Raw genomic sequence first — 18,672 nt, 5'->3', positions numbered from 1 at the left:
AGCCACATGTGGCTATGAAAAGAGGCTAGTCCCAATTAAGATGTGCTTTAGGTGTAAATAAATGTAGTGTTCGTCATTTCAAAGACATCATGAAGAGTAAAATCCCATTCATTTTTCACATCAATTATATGCTGAAATTTTAACTTTTGAACACAAAATGTTATTTAAAAAAAATCAATCCCAGCTGTTTCTCTTTACTTGTCTTCACGTGGCTACTAGAAGGCTTAACTACACATGTGGCTCTTGTTACAGCTGTACTGGACAGCACTACTCTTAGAAGGGAGAGTGGAGCTGTGGCCTGTTTCACAGAAGCCACCCCTGCCCTCTCTTTGGTGTCTGAGCTCTTTACAAGCATTTCCCAGGTCAAGTGATCCAGTAAACTAATTCTCCCCAATTCCAGAATATACTTGGTGACAGGCTTACAGTAAAACTAGTTTTTAAAAGATGGTCCATGTTTTGGAAAAATGACATTTTATAACCACGTATTGCTAAAATGTCCCTGATATGCCATCCAAATTTACTTTGAGATGAGTCTTAGCTGTGGGGATCTAGTTATCTGCTTCCTTATGAGCAATCACATAATCAACTACAACCATATCATATTTTTAGGGCTTGAAATGTGTATTCTGTCAAGCTAAAAATAGGAAAGGCACCACTCCTTCCAGGGTTAATGTAAGACTCCAGAAAGGGACAGCTTCACCACCTGGACCCCAACCCAGAGTCAACCATCCAGGGCCAGACACGCCCTCCTCTGGTGAGCCACAAGGGTGATGGCGAAAGTTATCCCAAGTCAAAACTTTCTTCTACGTCAAGGAAACAGCATTCACCAATTAACACAAAGGCTGTACACTCCCGCAGACGCTCTTGCTACTCTGCTGTACAAAGTTCAAAACGACTGAGGGAAGCACCAGAGTCCTCTGAGGCATTTTATTTGCATGTATGTATTACATCCCTAGAAAAAGAATCCAAGGATTTTCCCTCCTGTGTGTTTTCGTCTTGCTTCTTCATGGTCCATGATGCCAGCTGAGGTTGTCAGTACAATGAAACTATGGAAAGTTTAAAAAAAAAAAAAAAAAGCTGGTAAGTTTTTCCTAAGAATGTTCAACACAGAGCTACTTTCTGGTACAGAAAAACTCCAACATTAATCAATGCTTAAGATGCCTTCCCATAATGGACACACAGACTAATGCTGCCTCCACAGGCTGGCAGTACACAGGCACAGTTCCTAGAACCAAAGACCCAAACCCAGAGATATCAGCTATACACATACAGCCCTGGCCTCAGCTAACAACGAGAAGCAATGTTACCTAAGAGTAAAGACTGGAACTCCTTTAATTTCAAAATGTCACTTTCTGCTCTCAAGGAGACATGCAGTCTAAAGCATTAAAGAACTGACTGAATTGTTTCTGCCACTTACTGTGTGTACGATCACAGGAAAGCTACTGTACACAGAGTTATTTGGACAGAGGGCATCCCACCTGGCCTAGCTACCTCATGGGTTACTATGGGGATCAACGTAAGACACAGAAGGTATGCCAATTGGGAGGCATTAAAATTAGTATCATAACTACAATCAGAAATGACTCGCTCATAACACTATACCTGTTATACGGCAACCACGAAGTGGGAGTAAATTCAGCATCACCAAACATGACCGTGGGTTTAAGTTCTTAACCACAAACAGATAAGCACTTACTGTGTCAGATCTTAAAGTGCTTTACCAGAACTAAATCAGGTGATACTGTAACTTACAAGAGAACTACTACCATTTTTAAGATGAAGAAATCAAGGCTATGACTTGCCCAAGGCCTCACAGATTTAAAGCAGAAAAACCAAGATTTGAACTCAGTCTCTTACCGAGCAGGAAGATTTTCAAATCGAGTTTCTCCAGAGGCCAATGGTTGAGAAGTCATTCTGGCCATAGGAGGGGATTCACAGTGAACATACATGAACTATATGCACTGAGCCAAAAGAGCAAACATTAAAGGGCACACAATTCTGCTGTCTCTCAGCCAGCCTCAGCTCTCCCACGCCTCTCAGAAACTAGAGCCTAACACATGAAGTATAGCAACACAGGAGCTAATCCTTGAGTCAGGGATGGAAACGGAGACAACGGCTACTGCTATTAAGTTAAAAAAAAAAAGCTCAAGTCAAATTGCATCACAGAGATCCACAGCATTAACTTTTAAATACAGAAAATTGACTCACCCAAACTGACGGGACGGGAGCAGGTTATTCTGCCATTTTTCTAGATCTTTGAGTTGCACATCAAACCTGGGGCTGATCACTCCACACTGTAAAAACATAACAGAAAACGCTGTTCACACTTCAGCAATAACAGAAAAAGAGTAACATTAAAATGCATTTATAATTGAATTGTCATATAACCCAACCAACTCAACATTTAATGGGTAACTATTTTGTACAATCTTTGCTATAAATGCCATTTGAAAAACACACTTAATTAAGACTATACCTACTTAGGAAGAAAAAGCAAACTATTGAAAACGTCAACAGAAGAGGGAGAACACCAAAACACCACCAGCGGGCATTCCTACGGCCCGCAGAGCTGTCTCAGCACAGATGACCAGATTTTACAGAACTCAAGTCTTAGACAAATAAATTATAGTCAAGCCCTACTAATCTAGCAAAATGTATAGAAGGCAGAAAGAGGTAAAGAGTTATCCCACCTGCATGCTACGGCAGTGTTGGGTGGGGAGAGATGACACAGCAACAACTATCCTCCAAAGTGAGAGCTAAGAGCCACGGCACTACAATCCATCATACCTAAACCATAAAACACAATAAAATTTCAAATATCCACTAACAGGCTACATGAATCTATCCGTGGGTTCACACAAGGTCTATGACTAGATCCAACTGGGTGGAAAATGAGGGGACTAAAATGCTCTTTAGTTAATTAGAGCTAAACGTGACCCCGCCCTCTGCTCATACCACCAACTCTACAAATCACTAGAACACTTTAAAAAAAAACAAATCAAAGCAGGAAGCCTCCTGTTTACACACAAGAAATGATCATGTGAGAACACTCAGGATTAGTACCTTCAGAGGGCTAAGAGAGCAGACAAAGTTGTGTGTGCACATCCACATAAGCACCATTCAAGATTCCAAGATGCTTAACTGTGAACTAAAAGAGGCTATGAGATTAGAACTTAGTGAAGTCTTTGGGGCTGGTACACTTCCCTAGACAGATCTGAACCCACAGAAACTGAAAATGGACCTGTCATGCCCAACTGCCCCATGGCAGGAAGCCCACTCAGGTTCTCCTTTTTATAACATCACCTTATCAGCTACAAATATCACTTGACTGTCAAGGGCAATCCCACACTGGATGGAAGCAATACAGGGATAGGAATAGGGAAAACCCAAGTAAGCTACAGTGAAAGACCTTTCTGAGGCCTCTACACTACCACACCCAGGCTTGCTTTATTCCAGCCGCAAAAATCCCTTCCATTCAGCTAGCAGAACTCCAGCACAGCTGCTCCCAAAGCAGATGAATCTTAAGAGGATACAATCAAGGCAAGAATTTTCTTAATCTATAATCTTTAAACACTACCTTACTTCCCAGCTGCATTACATTTCCACAATAAGGTACATCTATCTCCTGCATGAAGGAAACTGAGGCAAAAATGTCTTATAAAGTAAGAAAGCTGCAACTGAGAAACCAAAAACTAATTCCAACACTTTAGTGTGGCAGGGCCTGGATTTCAACTACCTGTTAGCCAGGATTTTCTAAACTAGTATACCACAGAACAAGGATGCCACAAATGAGTTCCATTTGGGAAATACTCTGTTCAAACTTATTTCTCAAGCTATTATGTGTAGTTCAAGAGAAATGTGGTACAGGGCACTTCTCCAACTAAGTTTTTTTGGTTTTGCTTTTTTAACATCAACAAAAGCTGCTGCAGGACAGCTTTAAACTATATACTGGAACCAGCTCTTCCACAGTTTACTGAGACCTCGAGCAGGACTCAGCTCTCAGCTTCCTAACTCCTAAAAACAGGGGAAAAAAGACACGCCCTCTTGTACTTCAAGAACACTGTGAGGGTCAGAGTGAAAAAGTGAATCCAAATCCTTCCGTAGGAATGGAGTCTAATGGCTACAATAGAACAAAACAAGACATAGGCCCAAAATTCCCTTCAAAAATTCTTCAAAGGCTTCAAATCCAGTAGTTTTCATCTGACACTAAGTATCCACACAAGAAGCAAATTCACTATGTAAGGAACCAACTCTGTAAAATAGGAATTGTTGGTCCAGGAAATAACCTTATCAACACATCTGGCCCCTGTCACTAACCACTCACTTTCTTGGCCCGTGTGCTCCACTCTGTTGGACCCCCTTGAAAATACGAAAGCTACAAACCTGAACACAGAAAGCAGGGTAGCAGCTTAGAGACCCCAACTTGCTTATAGACAGATACCTGCCCCCAAAATACATGGAATCAGTTAAACCACAAAGTCAAAAGAATCAAACAGATTCAGTAGATTATGCCTACAGGGAGAAGAGACCTCAAAGACATACATTCAGCCTATGTCAGCAAGAACAGAAATATTAATAGTTAGAGAATCCCATGCTCTCTGTTCAAAATACCCAACAATCACCAAGTGAGACGAAGGACCAAAAGTTATTTACATTGTCAGGACTAGTGGCCTTGAGCCACCCAAGATTCAAACACCAGTATCATCGGTTGTTCATTTTCACCCAACCCTCCCGCATCTCCCTTCAGATACCTTCTACTCCACAAACACTAGGTTAACTCACAATTCTACCTGGAGAACAAACGCAGTAAAAGGTCATATATAAAAAGTAACGATTTTAATCAATCCCTCATCTTTTTAACCTTAAGCAAGCAAATTATCTGTTTCTACAAGGGCAATTATAACATGGAACACCTTGTTAGACCATTCTGAAGGTTCTTAAACGTGGAAGATAATCAATTCTTACCTTATTTAGCCTGCCTGTGAGGTTCACAACAATTTTCCCAGCCCTGTGATCATCGATGATTTCAAATTCGCCAATGTAACCTAAAGAACACAAGTGACTGTATTAAAAATAATTTTTAAAATTTAGGGGGCAACACCCAAAACAATCCACCCTGAACTTTTAAAAAGGGGATTATTTCCTCCTTGCCTTTTCACGGCTTCCCACTCCCAAAGGCTACCTCGTGCCCAAGACAAAACAATCCTCCTTTCCATCCCAAGGAGCTCTTAGGTTCAGAGCCCTTTCAGTGACATGTTGCAGCTGCAATGTTACACAAAGAAAAGCCATTTTAGCTGCCAAACTTTCTCCTCCTTTCAACAGTTCTACCCTACTCAGTATTTCTTGAACAGCATCATTTGTCCAGAACTACCCTGTCCACAGCCCCAATCAATTGCATTAGTTCCCATGTATGACTGCCACCTTGTTCCCCCATCTTCCCACATCTCTCCAACAGTTAACTTCTACAGGACCCATTCTGTAACATGTTTACCCCAAAACATAATAAACAGCAAGACACTTACCATGCTTCATCATCACAGTGAGAAACCTGACGATGACTTTGGAGCACGGCCTAATAAGAACCTGGCGTTTGCCTCTCTTTTCGGCATTGTTGATACTCTTGAGAGCATCAGCCAGGACATTCATGCGCACCATTATGGCTGTTCAGGGAAGACAAAACAGGGGTTTTATTGGCATTGCCATTAAAAGGCACCCAATCATTCCACTGCGAACACATCCTTTCCTTTCTGCCTCTATCATGAGGAAGTTTCCCCATTTCTAAGCAGCCTAGTTCCCCAGGATACCCAGAGGAATATGTCGACTATGTCGACTCAAATAATTCATTTGATTATTTCATTAATCAAATGAAAATACCAGCCATGGTAGGTCAGTTATTCAGAACGGGAACTGATGATCACCAGCAGTATTTTCCAAACTTCTGGAATCCAGCAGCATGTGTACTATTTATTAACACTGTCCTTTAAACCAACTGACTCGGTGTCAGCCTTGTCCTAACACCCAAAAGATACTACTCAACTCTCACCTAACACCCGTAACTATTCAAATTAGACGCCCGTCCTTGTGCCATCTAAAATTATGCCCAACAGCAATCGTAGCACACTGGTAAGCAGAAACATTTCACATGCACCAGAATGAACTCTATCACAGTGGGCACGAACTTTAATAGTTTTGAAAGCTAAGGATAGAGGCATGCCTCAAATGACGACAGTAGGGATCCAACCTGCTTCCTCAAGCTCAACAAAGTGTCTGAGGGGAAAACCTGGAGCCCAGACGACCCAAGTTCGTTCCCAGCAAACCGCCACCCCAGGCAGGATCCAGTTTTCCCTCCTGAGGGCCCTCTGTCTCCTAAGCTCCCGGCGCGGCCGAAGTAATGGGAAGCTGCACGGCTCACCAAGGCTACGGCTCCCCGATGCTTCTCGGAGCCAAGGAGCTGCCTCGACCACTAATGGGAGGTCCTGGCGCCGCCGAAAGAGTCGGGACTGCCCCCTGACGGTCGAAAGCTCCGGGTCCCGGCGGGGCTGCGGCCTGCGCCCCACAGGCCGGGCTCCCCAGAGTGCAGAGCATGGGGCGACCGGGCAGGACTCCCCCCTCCGCCTGCCCAGACCCCCGCAAGGATAGTATCCCCGGCCCAGGAGGTCTCCGGCATCCTCGCAGGGCACCAAAGCCCAGTCCTAGACCATAGGATGGCACCGATAGCCGACGGATGATACTAGGCCGTTCACAGAGAGACACTCACCGGCACAGAAAGATGGCGGAAAGAAGTTGGGAGGGGCGAGTGCACGGAATTATGGGAAGCGGTCGGGCTATCGCGAGACTTTCAAAGGACCGCCAAAAACAAAAAAAAAAATAAAAAAATGAATTGCCTAGTGGAAGGAGGCTGGTGAGGGGCGGAGCCTCCTCACGGGTGGGCAGTAGAGAGTCGATGGAGTCGAACACCCAGGCGAGGCCCTGGGGAGCTAGCTGGTGGAGGTGCGGCGTTAGCATAGGTTCGACTCCCTTCTAGCATCTAATCCGTAAAAGTCAAAAACTGACAAGGGCCTAGATATTTGCAAATTTTTACTGCAGTAACTGTTCACCATTTAAAATGAATTTTGATACTTGCGTATTTACAGTATCTCTAGAAGGACCCACAAGAAATCGGTAAATGCCTCTGGGAAGGGCGTTAGGAACTGGGATGGTAGACTTGCTTTTCTCCCAATACAATTTAGTTTTGTTTTTTGAAACATGTGTAGATTACTTTTTCATACAGTCAAAAATATATTTTTTAATCGGTGCTTCCTTTTTGACTCTCCCTAAATATTAGAAATTTACAGGAGTTCCAGACTTTGCTTTCGAGTTCTCAGATACACAGTTTGGAAGAAAGCCACAAATGTTTCAAAATAAACGCTCAGCCTCTTAAAGGTTATTGCAAGGGTCAGATGAGATAATGGTGACAAAGGGCTCGCAAAATGTCTGGCACGTAGTAAATAAATGCTCAGTAGGTACGGCTTGAAGCCCGGGGGTCTGGAGGCCTGGAAGGGGGTGAATTCTGGCTCCGCCCTCTCCGGAGCTGAGTAACCTCAGGCTAGATACCCAACATCTGAAACTTCCGCCATAGACTTCTTTCGTCTCTGCTGTCACCCTTACCCTCCCTTCTTAACCTTCCTTGTGTTTCCCACTTGGCCGCCAGAATGATCGTTTTAAAACTTAAGTCAGACCTTGCACTCTCCAAGGGTTCCTAGCACCCTCAGTAAAATCCAAATTCCTTACCAAAACTTACAAGGTCCTCCCTGACGTGCACACCTGCCTCCTTGCCTAGGAACATCATCCCCCCAACTTTCGCCCCTGGCTTGCTTTTCTTCAGATACACCAAGCATACTCTGCCTCAAGGCCTTTGCATTTGCTTTTCCCTTTAACTTGAGTATTCCTCCCCCCCAGTTTATCCCCGAGACTTGCTCCCCACTCCCTTTCCTCAGGTCTCTATTCACTCACACACTCATACAACCTTCTCCCCATTCCCCCCAACCCCATTGCCCCGCTTAATTTTTCTCCACAGCACTTACCAGCTGAAATATTGGAAGTGTACTTATCATCTGTCTCCATTAAGTAAGCAGGGATTTGGTTGGTTTTGTTCACCGCTGTACCCACAGCTTCTAGAAAAGTCATCTGGTACATAGTAGGCGGTTGATATGTATTCGATGAATAAATGAATGGGCAAATCAGTTTCCCCATTTGCAAAATGGGGATGATACACCAATCAGCTGAAGTTGCTATGAGGGTAAATGAAATAATCCAGATAAAAGAGACACATAAAACCCGGGAGCGTGCATGCTCAGTCAGCGATTTGTGATTAGCATCACAGCCCACCTCCCCCACCCCCAATGCTTCTCAAATCCCAGGTGAACATTGAGGAGAGCTAAGCTCCCAGTTTGAACATCTCAGGGATATAGAAATCTCTGGTTGTTACTTACATTTACAAAAGGACATTTGCTTTTCTAATGAACATTCCCTGTACACTTACCACATTCTGTTGACAAAAAATGTGGTGCTCACCTTAATTGAGGGCCTTAGCAACAGTGGGAAGTGAATAAATCCACTTTCCTTCAAGAGCCTTACCATAAATAGAAAATTAGTACCACCCACTATCTCTTTATACATTTCATTCATTCATTCATCCCTTCATTCAGGAAATATCTAATGAGTGCCTACCATGTGCCTGCCAGGTGTTGTACCAGGTGAGAGGACAAAAATATCAGTTCTTGCCCTTAAGAGGTACAGATCCTAGCAGGACAGATCTCTAAATAACAGCACAATACTGGGCAATGTGCCATATAGGACGCCAATATGAAGTGCTGTGAGAACAGAGAGGTGGCCTGGAAAGTTGCTAAAGCTTTCACAGAGGAAGTGCCATTTGATCAGTGTCGTGAAGGGTGCTAACAACTACTAATTCCTAACTGCCACTAAGTGACTCCTGTAGATTAACTGAATCCTCAAAACAACACATGCAATTACATGTCCCCGTGAGATCTGTACTATTATCTCCACTTCACAAATGAGGGAGCAAACGAAATTCAATCTTAACTCAGTTTCCAAATTTTGCTCTAGGTTAAAAAATCAAAACAAAAAAGTGGTCACTTATAACTTGTCTAAGCTACTAAATTACTTGTGGGGTTTTCGGATCCTGAAACGTCAGGAAGGGTGTGTGGCCGGCCTATAGATATTAAGAGCTAGGAGGGCATATAAAGATGGACAGAAATCTCAGAATGGTTGGGTTGGAACTGGGAAAAGGGTATTAAGGTGGAAATGGAGCGGGAGGGCCATGTATACATTGCCTCTTGTCATCCTGTGAATTCTGGAATGATAGGACCTCTGCCAGAGGTGGTGCAAAGGCAAGAGTTGAAAAGGGACCTGTGCTGTGGCCAGAGCTGGCACAGGAGTAGCCAAGCTGGCCTGGGGAGTAATCATAGCTGCATGTGGAAGACCAGCATTTCAGAGCATCCAGTGACCAGGAGACCTATGGTGACTGGGTGACTGGGTTGAGACTTCCCTGTTCTGGACATCATCAAGCCCCCAGGAGGGTCCAAGGAAGGATCCACACACTTTGGGGAGAGGGGGAGCAAGAGATTTAATTTGACATTGAATCTTTTCCCAGGATCCACTATGTATAGATAGTAAGGCCTAATGATAAAATATCCAACTGGGGCTCTATTTTTTTAAAAATTCTAAGTGCAGACAAAAGTCACCCACCGATTATTTACTGAGCAGCTCAGGTACTGAATTCCGAGCTAGGACCTAGGGCACACAGGTGCCTTGGCAGGCACTCTCTCCTGCATGGCTCCCTGCCTATTCTTCCAACCAGGCCCTCTCACACATCACCTTTGGCCATCAATTATTCATTGTATCTCCTTTTCCATCTAGGGTGGTGCCTGGATGTTTACTGAATGAATAAATTTAAACCTTTTATTTCATTTTGTTCTTAAAGAGCACCTTATAGCCATGTAATGATCACACAGGGTAGTTCATTAATTGGGTACATAAATCCGATCATGTAAACAGTTGTACTGGCTAAACTAGAAAGAAAGGACACGAGGGATTCCAGCTTTTTTATTTTTCCCCTTTTACACAAAACAAAGTAGAAGAAATAATACCGGATTAAAACTGCAAAAGTAGTTAATTGGTAGAACACACATACACACAAAAATCTAGGAAAACAAGCTTATTTACAATGAGGAAACATAGGTAAATTACGGTCGTTTGTATATGAAACATTAAAAAAGAAAAGTCAAACATATGCTACATGGGTGCCACTGTTTACAGCAATACTGAAGGGGAGAAAACAACACTTATTTAGGAACAGATACACCACAAGGTCCAGGTTTTACAGCATCAGTGCAATAAATTCACAAAACTATATTACAGCTAGTTAATCAGTTTAAGAATTGTTCCCAAATATGTCACATTTCCAGCCCTCAGAGGTTCATTCCTACAGATTTCAACTACTCCATCTATGGGGACCAAAAGCAGCCAGTGTTACCATAAAATGAGAATCTTGAGGCTTACCTTTAAAGGCTTATTCTGGTCTTGAAAAATTAGTAGGATTTTCTACTGAAATGAATCTTGACTAAACACAGGATGAGTTTTGTTCTTTATTAGCTGATCTTGGAGTGAAGGTCATAGATATGACTCTTAACCTATTATGTACTTTAGTTTCATTTAGCTGAAAATCTGAAATTAAAAGTATTCTAAAAATCCTAAATACCATCTTGCATAAGCCTGCTACTAAAAAGCCCTTAAGGATGTACTAACTTCAAGTTTAAGTGCACGGGAACAAGAGTTCTAAGCCTGTCAGATTACCCATCTGGGAGGAAGGATCAATGCTTCCAACAAATTGCTAAATTCTGCACAAGGGGGAAGCCAACACATACTAGGCCATGGAATTACTTTCATTTTATTCCATGAGGATTCTTCTCCCACAGTATTGAAACAGAATGAGGAATGAATCTTAACTGGTCTCTTCATCAGAAGTGGTAAACTTGGTTTCTATATTCACGAAGCCAGACAGTTGTTTAAGCAGACTGTGAAAGTAGACAGTAGAACCAGCTTCCTGTAGTCACAGACCACTATCTTGTATCCAGCTAAAGCAAAGATCAACTTGAACAGTTATCCCAGGCCACTGTTAACTGTACTAAAGGATGAAGTTCACCACTATATTATTTTAAAAGTAAGAGTTCAATTAACCCTGGGTGAGAAAAACCAAGACAAGTGGAAATGATGAATGAGTTGTCCATATAAGGCCAGCTGATGAGAACACACCCATGAAGACACTGGGCATAAAGCCTTACTTGGCAAGTCAGAATTTCTACTCACTAAGGGCAGAATGAGGGACAGCAAGGAGCTACATCTGTAACATTTTAGTATCCAGACAGCATAACAGACACTGTCCCCAAGGACAACGTATACACCATTAATCACACTGAATAAAGCAGAGGTATTATTCATTTTTCTTTTCTTTTTGTTTGAGAAGCTTGTTTATCTCTCTTTTGGCCATTCCAATGTACTTCGAAATGATTCCATGTTGGTTTAGTCCAGGAAGCAAGAGTAAGAAAGTCACTTAAAATTAAAAACAAAAACAAAACAAAATAAAATTACAAAGGCAGCAATTAACTTCCCAAAGATTCTAACATTTTATAGAAGGTAGTTCTTCAGACTATTACACACTCTAATGGGAGGAAGTAACATGAAATCCATTATTTCCATTGGTATTTATCCCCCGAAGCTTCTGCTTCATATCTCCCAACCTCAGATAAGACACACTGCTTATTTTTACCTCTTGCACATTACTTTCTACCTTGGTTATTAGTTCTTTGTCTTAACTTCCGATAAGACCACAAACTCACTGAAAACAAGGACCTGGGATTTAGTCATCTTTCCATACTCACACAGTTCCTTAATCGCTGCCTGGAACTCAGGGAGCAGGAACATATTGTTTACTAAATTCCAGTTAGACTTTACTGGCCAGGATGTACCTGCAGTTTTTCCTCAAAGACTTACCTATCAGGTAGGTGAGAAGGAGGTTGTGGACTTGCTGTCCCACCCAAGCAACCGCAGCAAGAGAAATGATCATGGTCATGAAGTACTAATAATGAAAATAACAAGAATTTATCAACTCCTAGAAACAGACTAAGAAGCGAAACTTTAGTAGGTTGTTTCAAAGACTGGAAAATAACTCAGTTTTTATTCTCACTTTTCTTTAAAAATATTTAGTATCTATATATTATATAAAACCCATAGAAAACTCCCTAGGTCTACTTTATAGAATTTACATACATTCTCTCCTAGAATAACTATAATTCTGTATGTAAATTAAGTAGTTTGTAAGTTAACTACTTTTGCAATTAATAACTTCACATAGTAACCTCAAGTGAAGCTAAGAGAAAAGAGAACAAGTGCTTCCTAAGTATATGTCTTTTACATTTATTTCAGTAAATAAAAGAGAAACAAAAAATTCACCTCTACAAGAATAAAAATTGAATGCAAAATGTAACTTTTAGTCTAATACAGATAAATATTTATGAATGTACTCAGAGGTGTTAAACCAACAGATAATGATAAACATCAAACTACAACTAGAGTAAAGCAAAAAGGCTTTACACTACAATGAAGCAAAAATTGACTCAATCTTAAAATGTTGCTTTACTTAAATAAGTCAAAACCAAAAAAGTACCATTTTAGGCTTTTCTTCCTTTAGCGTAAAGAGGCGTTTCCACCAGCCCACAGCTCTGCGTCGAGTTTTTACTAGATTGCTGCAAATTTCATGGAATCTCTGCTGTTGCTCAGTGGTCCTAGGAAAAGAATCTTCCCTTTTACTATAGGCAAATCTTAACAGTAAACAGAAATACACCGTCCTCTCAAATTTCAGAAACTATCTTCTAAAGAAAATCTAAATAAAAACAACAATGATTCACCATTATCTTATAGAAAAAGTTCTTAAACCATTAAGACTCCTTTTGGGAATTCCCTGGTGGTCCAGTGGTTAGGACTCTGTGCTCTCACTGCAGAGGGCCTGGGTTCAAAACCTGGTCGGAGAACTATATCCTACAAGCTGCTCAGCATAGCAAAAAAGACTCTTTTCATAGCACAGGAATAAGTTTTAACATAAAGACACATGTGTGTGTACAAAGTAATGGTATCTATGGTTCTAAAGCCAAATTTGGTCAATGATAGTAACAAAAACCTCATGACTACTATGAGCCATGCAGAAATCAGTATGAATTAATTTCCCTATTCCTATATTATTTTGCAGATCCCAATGAATCCTGGGTGGTGACCCATCAGAGTCCCACTATTTTGAGGAAGATGTGAAGTTTCAACCAAACAGTTATATTTAAGCACTCGTCAGTAAGATAATAACTACTAGCATTCAAAGCACAATACCATCCACTGGGCTTCATACATTTGAGGCCTAGGCAGCCACAAGGAGCTCAAATCCAAATTCCTTATAAATTTAGTCCCATTGAGGGAAAATATAATCACAAACAAAACAGCAGTAAGAATACAAAAAGATCCTCCAAAAAGCCCTTTGTAGTTTATAATGTATTTTGGGTTCTGATTTTTTACAGAAATTTTGCCTTTGTACTGTCTTTGCTATACAGACGTAATGGCTGCTATAAAAAGTAAGCCCTATGCTGGAGATGTGTTGCTTTCTCTCCTCTAGTCCTTGTCCCTATAAATCTGCAGTGACAGATACAGTAGAAGGGCTTCTACTGAGCCCTGGAACTTCTTATAAATAATCAGACCTCGTATGCTGCCCATAGTCAAGGCTGGACTGTGGCTAGGCAACAGTGTTCTTCCTTCCTCATAAAGGTCAAAAAACAAAATCACTCTGTAGATAAGACTGAGTCACATACTGATTACCACAAAACTTCAAGAGCTTACTTCTGAAAATTTTTCTCCAGGAGTTATGAATTAGCAGATTAGAATGTTATCTGGCTAATAAAGTCAGGGTCTGAGGTTGATTCTGTTACATTGTTACATTATATAGTTACAAACTTGCCCCCCAAACAGCAGCACAATGAAAAACAATTCAAAGCACATTTCCTAACACTAACCATTGTGCTATGGCAGAGACATCTTTATTTCAATACAAAAATGCTTAATTATCCCATAACTTAAGCAAACCCTACATTTAAAATTCTTACTTTTATTTATTTTATAATTTGCTATTATCAGGAGAACGACAAACTACAGGCACAAGTAGACTACCAATGAAATTAAAATAAACAACCAAGGGAGAATAGCAGCTAGGAGAAAAAAATCCATTCCTATATCTAGTTTTGCTCACTATTTGGATCAAAAGAGAAATGCAACATTCCAGAAGGAAGTTAAAAAATACTTTAACAGGATCCACAGCCACTTATCTTGGGAACTCATAAGTAACCCATTCAAAGAGTGGTATAAATGCAATCAACAACCCACTTATATATACAGCTTGAACGTATTCTAAAGCACTTTTGCTAACCTCCACTGCACTACCTCAAGGTCTCAACGTGAAACACAAGATCAATCTTTTTCTTTTTTTTTTAAGTCTTTATTGAATTTGTCACAATATTGCTTCTGTTTTATGTTTTGGCCCCTCCCGACCAGGGATTGATCACGCACCCCCTGCATTGGAAGGCGAAGTCTTAACCACTGGACCACCAGGGAAGTCCCAAGATGAATCTTAAAAGTCAAAATATTTCACAGCACCCAGAAGAGTCTGCCTAATAGAAAAGTAGACATTCAATAAATAGTTGCTAAATGAACAGGCAAAAAAAATCTACGTTACTGTTTTCATATTCATTCAAAAGTAACTGGTGAAATTAATATTATAATATCTTAAATATCAATGGAAAAGATGTAAAAGTAGACATACTACTTTTATGGAAAGCCCATTATGAGGTCTGCAATCCTTGATAAAACATTACCTAAAAAAGCCTCACTTCAATAAAAAGGTCTAGGAAGAAAAAAAAGTCAAATTAAATGCTAGAGTATAAAAGAACTATGGAGATATAAGTACTGGAAGTTTGTGATTTATATCTGAATCAGCTAAGAAATTCCTTACATCAAACAATAAATCTAACCCCTAGCCATCTGATGGTTAAGACAATTCTCTGTGCTTAATTACAACACACTAGTCATAGCCACCAGGCGCAGTAACTTCTCAGAAATTAGACTGCCACATCATTATTTCACCTACCATTTATTGGAGCCAAAAATTCTAGGCGCTAGAATGGGAACAAGGTAGTCAGCCAAGCACAAAAACATAACAAAACAGGAAACACCTGACAGAACGGATGGATCTAGATAGTAGATAGTCCTGTTTAAAAAAAAAAATAAAGGTTAGAAAAACATAGTCCTCATTAGTCCTAGCTGAAGATGTTTATTCTCCTAGTCCTCTGGTTCTCAAAGATGTTATTCGCCTTTTTTATTCTAATTTTCTCACAAGTAGTTTTCCGGAAGCTTCATGACATCACAGCTGTAACGGTTAATGTAAACATGACGAAGCAAAGGCTCTGGAATCCTCAACATTTTTTAGGAGTGTAAAGGGTCCTAAGGCCAAAAAGTGTGAGCCACATTTTTATTCAAATGCCTTGGTTACTGAGTTTACAAAGTACTACAAATTCTGAAAACTAGGCAAACGGCTCTAAGCAAAGGCATTCTTTACAGATTCAGGCACTTCCATAAATGGAACCTGAGCCCTTTAGGAGTAACAAGCACAATCTACAGAAATTTAATAGCTCACTTACAGAAACACCAAAGAAACCACACCCATGATGGCAGGTGGAAACCAGGCTCTTTCCCATCGGAGGACTTTATCTGCCATCAGCATCACTTCTCCCCATCCTTGCAGCTGCTCTTCCAGATTTGCAGTCTCTGCAGCCTACATATGAGTAACATTTAAAGCGATCATTCTACTAATCTCAACATTTCTGTGGCTCCTAGAGAGTTAAATTCTTCTAAGGCACCAGGTATGTAAAACGACTCTTACAAATCACTACCTTAAACAAATTAGTTTCTTAGAAAAACGCAATTTTGAAACCAAAGACAGAAATCAATGGGGAAAAAAATTATCATTTAATGCTCACTTTCCAAGTCCAAGCACTGGGCTACTCTTTTATATGCATTATGTAACATAATCCTTATAGACCCCTTAAGATAGGGATAATCAGAGCCATTTTACAATTAAAGAAAGCGAGCTCAGAATGGACTTTCCCAAAGCCATGCACTACTAAGTGGCAGCGCCCTGAGTATAAAATTGGATCACTTAAAGTTTCTCATTTCAGGTAGTTACAACTGGTCTGTTGTTTTGTCATTTCATTGATTTAGCCCCCTACTTCTGAATCCATTAGGAAAGCCTCTTCCTGAACAGCATTCAATTTCCAAAATAGCTCTTTGTGCAATGAAATCATTTAGATGTTGGCATCATCTGCACAATTAAGGAAAACTACTGTGCTTTTACAAAATTATAAAAGGCATATTAAGCCCAATATATCTCAATAAAATGCTTCTTACACTTATCAGGACATTTTGGTTAGACTTCAAATTTCTCTGCAAATTTGACCATCAGCTGCAAGTAGACTTCTCAGATGAGCTAATGTGGCAAAAAGCCCTTAAGCTGATTTTGGTAGAGGAAAAAAAACTTGGAACAGGAAACCCATGTGTCCTTATAACTGTTATCACAGGGAAATATGCAAATGACAGGAGACAGGGCAGCTTAATCTTGACAAAGATGTTATCTGTGTCACACTGACACTTAGGTGACCTCAATGTTTCCGACTTTATATACCATGCTTAATATAGTTAAATAAGAGATTACCACGTGGCAGAAGCTCTGCTAAATATATTATATGCTTATACTTTAATTACTCCTCCCAACAAGCTGAAAGGAAGGTGTCATTACTATCCTCATTTTACAAATGTGGAAACTGAGATACACAGAGGTTTACAGATCTGAATCCAGCAAATCCAAGGCCAAAGGCCTTGTTCTCCTTAAATTAAGTCACACTGCTCTGTGGAAAGAGCAGCCGAGCTCCAGGCCAGGATTGTTGTTGTTTCAATAGCTGTGTGAACTTGGGCAACGATCAACTCTTAAAAGGAACCTGGCTGGGGCTCACTAGGCTAACCATAGAAAAGGGGTGTGTGTGTGTGTGCATGTAAGGGGGCAGAGGTCATGCATATCTAAAAACCAATGCAAAATGAAAATCACGCACAATCAAAACTGCCCTGCAAAGTCACTTAATTCGTTAGCACCTGAGCTCTTGGAAAATCAAAAGTCAAAATTAAATTATTTGGTTTCTCTATTCACTGTTGTTCTGGTGGTGAGTAGCATGCTTTTTCCTGGGGAAAGGCAACTGAGAAGATGGACGGACTTCTCTCGTTTTTACCTAGATCCTGAGGGGGGGATTCGAGCTGAGGTTAAAACTGTCTGCCTGTGATACAATCTTACTGCAGTTCCCTCCGACCCCTGCTTACTCTAAAATCGTCCTGGGACACCCCCCACCCTCGCCCAGACAAACGCCAGAACCTCCCACTGTCCCTCCAGCTGGATCCTACCTCCAGTTCCCAGCGGCGAGCTCGTAGCCTCCCTGCCGTTTTAAAGCTGTGCCAGCTCTAAAAGAAATTCTCGGCAGTAGCCCTTTGACCCTCCACCCCTGCCCAAGTATTAGGGGAAAAGGGCGAACGGACATCCTGGTTAAGATCAAAGACGGGGAATCCCAGATACGGCTGGGGCCTGGGCCGCAAAAGCGCTCGACGAGCCCCTCGCGGCCCTCTGCCAAGGACTGCACCCCAGGCTGGTCACAGCCCCCCTTCTCCCGCTTCCTCCTAAAACCCTATTCGCGGTGAATGATCACGCGCCCTCCTCGCCCCGTCGTGCACCTTCCCCAGGGGATGTTAGGAGTCGACACGACTAGTGACCGCCAAGCAGAGGTTACCCAAGAAGCCCAAAGGGCAGGCGTCGTCGCCTGCACCTGGGAACGGAGAGGAGGGCCGGGCCCGCGGCGGGTAATAGGAACGAGGCCGCAGCGCACCGAAGTCCGGAGGCCCCGCTCGGTTCCCTCGCGACGGAGAGCTGGGACTCACCAGCAGGTTGGTGCTGCGATTATCTCCTTCCGCCATTGTTCCCGAAGTGCCCCCTCAGCGAGCGTAAGACGCACCCAAAGGCCTGCCTGCCTCAGAGGCACTCACGACAACCCCAGCGAGAAGGCACGCCCAGCAGGACGCTTATATAGGCCAGCTGCCTTTCCCGACACAACCCGCGAAGCTCGCTCCTCATTGGGCAACTCGAGATCACACTTAAGCGGGCCGGACCAACCGCTGCTCAGCGCTTGTCTTGAAACCCAGATCAAAGGAGAGTGAGACCACGCCGGGGCCGAGGGGGCGGGGACACGGAGTAACCAATCAGCACCCAGGAGATGTGCTACGCCCCGCCCAGGCCTTTCGGAATCGCTTCAACTGCCCCTGGCCGGGGCCTGGTATAGCCTTAGTATCCCCAGGGCGGGCCGCCATGGTGGCTCTCGGACTCTTCCGGGAAACCTCAAAGCAGCTAAGGTGCCTCTCTGGAATTTAGTCCTCAAGGAAATATGACACCCAATATCAGGCGGAGGGCAGAGATAGGCATGTGACGCTAACCGC

General features: G+C 42.1%; 2 protein-coding genes across 5 annotated transcripts; both read right to left on the bottom strand.

Annotated features, from left to right (window-relative positions):
* Nucleotides 1-896: 896 nt before the first annotated feature.
* On the bottom strand, nucleotides 897-6,832 carry RPS15A (ribosomal protein S15a). Of its 3 annotated transcripts, none has more exons than XM_082645889.1 (5): nucleotides 6,758-6,832; nucleotides 5,523-5,660; nucleotides 4,966-5,045; nucleotides 2,209-2,294; nucleotides 897-1,046 (listed from the first exon to the last, which is right to left on the bottom strand). In XM_082645889.1, exons 2-5 carry the CDS (start codon nucleotides 5,653-5,655, stop codon nucleotides 953-955), a joined length of 393 nt encoding a protein of 130 aa, XP_082502015.1. In that variant the 5' UTR covers nucleotides 5,656-5,660; nucleotides 6,758-6,832; the 3' UTR covers nucleotides 897-952. The 3 variants fall into 3 exon arrangements, with proteins under 3 accessions (XP_082502015.1, XP_082502014.1, XP_082502016.1); XM_082645888.1 differs by lacking the exon at nucleotides 6,758-6,832 and adding an exon at nucleotides 6,413-6,737; XM_082645890.1 differs by lacking the exons at nucleotides 897-1,046; nucleotides 6,758-6,832 and adding exons at nucleotides 1,839-1,914; nucleotides 6,413-6,737.
* Nucleotides 6,833-10,090: 3,258 nt separating this feature from the next.
* ARL6IP1 (ARL6 interacting reticulophagy regulator 1) lies at nucleotides 10,091-18,251 on the bottom strand. 2 transcript variants are annotated; one of them, XM_082643797.1, is made up of 6 exons: nucleotides 18,121-18,251; nucleotides 15,786-15,919; nucleotides 15,236-15,355; nucleotides 12,725-12,842; nucleotides 12,052-12,136; nucleotides 10,091-11,610 (listed from the first exon to the last, which is right to left on the bottom strand). In XM_082643797.1, exons 1-6 carry the CDS (start codon nucleotides 18,154-18,156, stop codon nucleotides 11,492-11,494), a joined length of 612 nt encoding a protein of 203 aa, XP_082499923.1. In that variant the 5' UTR covers nucleotides 18,157-18,251; the 3' UTR covers nucleotides 10,091-11,491. The 2 variants fall into 2 exon arrangements, with proteins under 2 accessions (XP_082499923.1, XP_082499924.1); XM_082643798.1 differs by lacking the exon at nucleotides 15,236-15,355.
* Between the last annotated feature and the right edge of the window lie 421 nt (nucleotides 18,252-18,672).

The sequence above is a fragment of the Mesoplodon mirus genome (assembly GCF_964341445.2).
Source record: "Mesoplodon mirus genome assembly, chromosome: 15".
NCBI lineage: Eukaryota > Metazoa > Chordata > Mammalia > Artiodactyla > Ziphiidae > Mesoplodon > Mesoplodon mirus.
This window is presented reverse-complemented; position numbering and strand designations above follow the sequence as displayed.

Coding starts and splice junctions, on each gene's coding strand:
- RPS15A (XM_082645889.1), bottom strand. CDS start 5,655: ATGGTGCGCATGAATGTCCTGGCTGATGCTCTCAAGAGTATCAACAAT. Junction 2,295..4,965: donor TCACAGGCAGGCTAAATAAG/GTAAGAATTGAT, acceptor ATGTTTTTACAG/TGTGGAGTGATCAGCCCCAG. Junction 1,047..2,208: donor CTCCCGTCCCGTCAGTTTGG/GTGAGTCAATTT, acceptor AACTTTCCATAG/TTTCATTGTACTGACAACCT.
- ARL6IP1 (XM_082643797.1), bottom strand. CDS start 18,156: ATGGCGGAAGGAGATAATCGCAGCACCAACCTGCTG. Junction 15,920..18,120: donor ATCGCAGCACCAACCTGCTG/GTGAGTCCCAGC, acceptor ACTCATATGTAG/GCTGCAGAGACTGCAAATCT. Junction 15,356..15,785: donor GTGGTTTCTTTGGTGTTTCT/GTAAGTGAGCTA, acceptor TTTTTTAAACAG/GACTATCTACTATCTAGATC.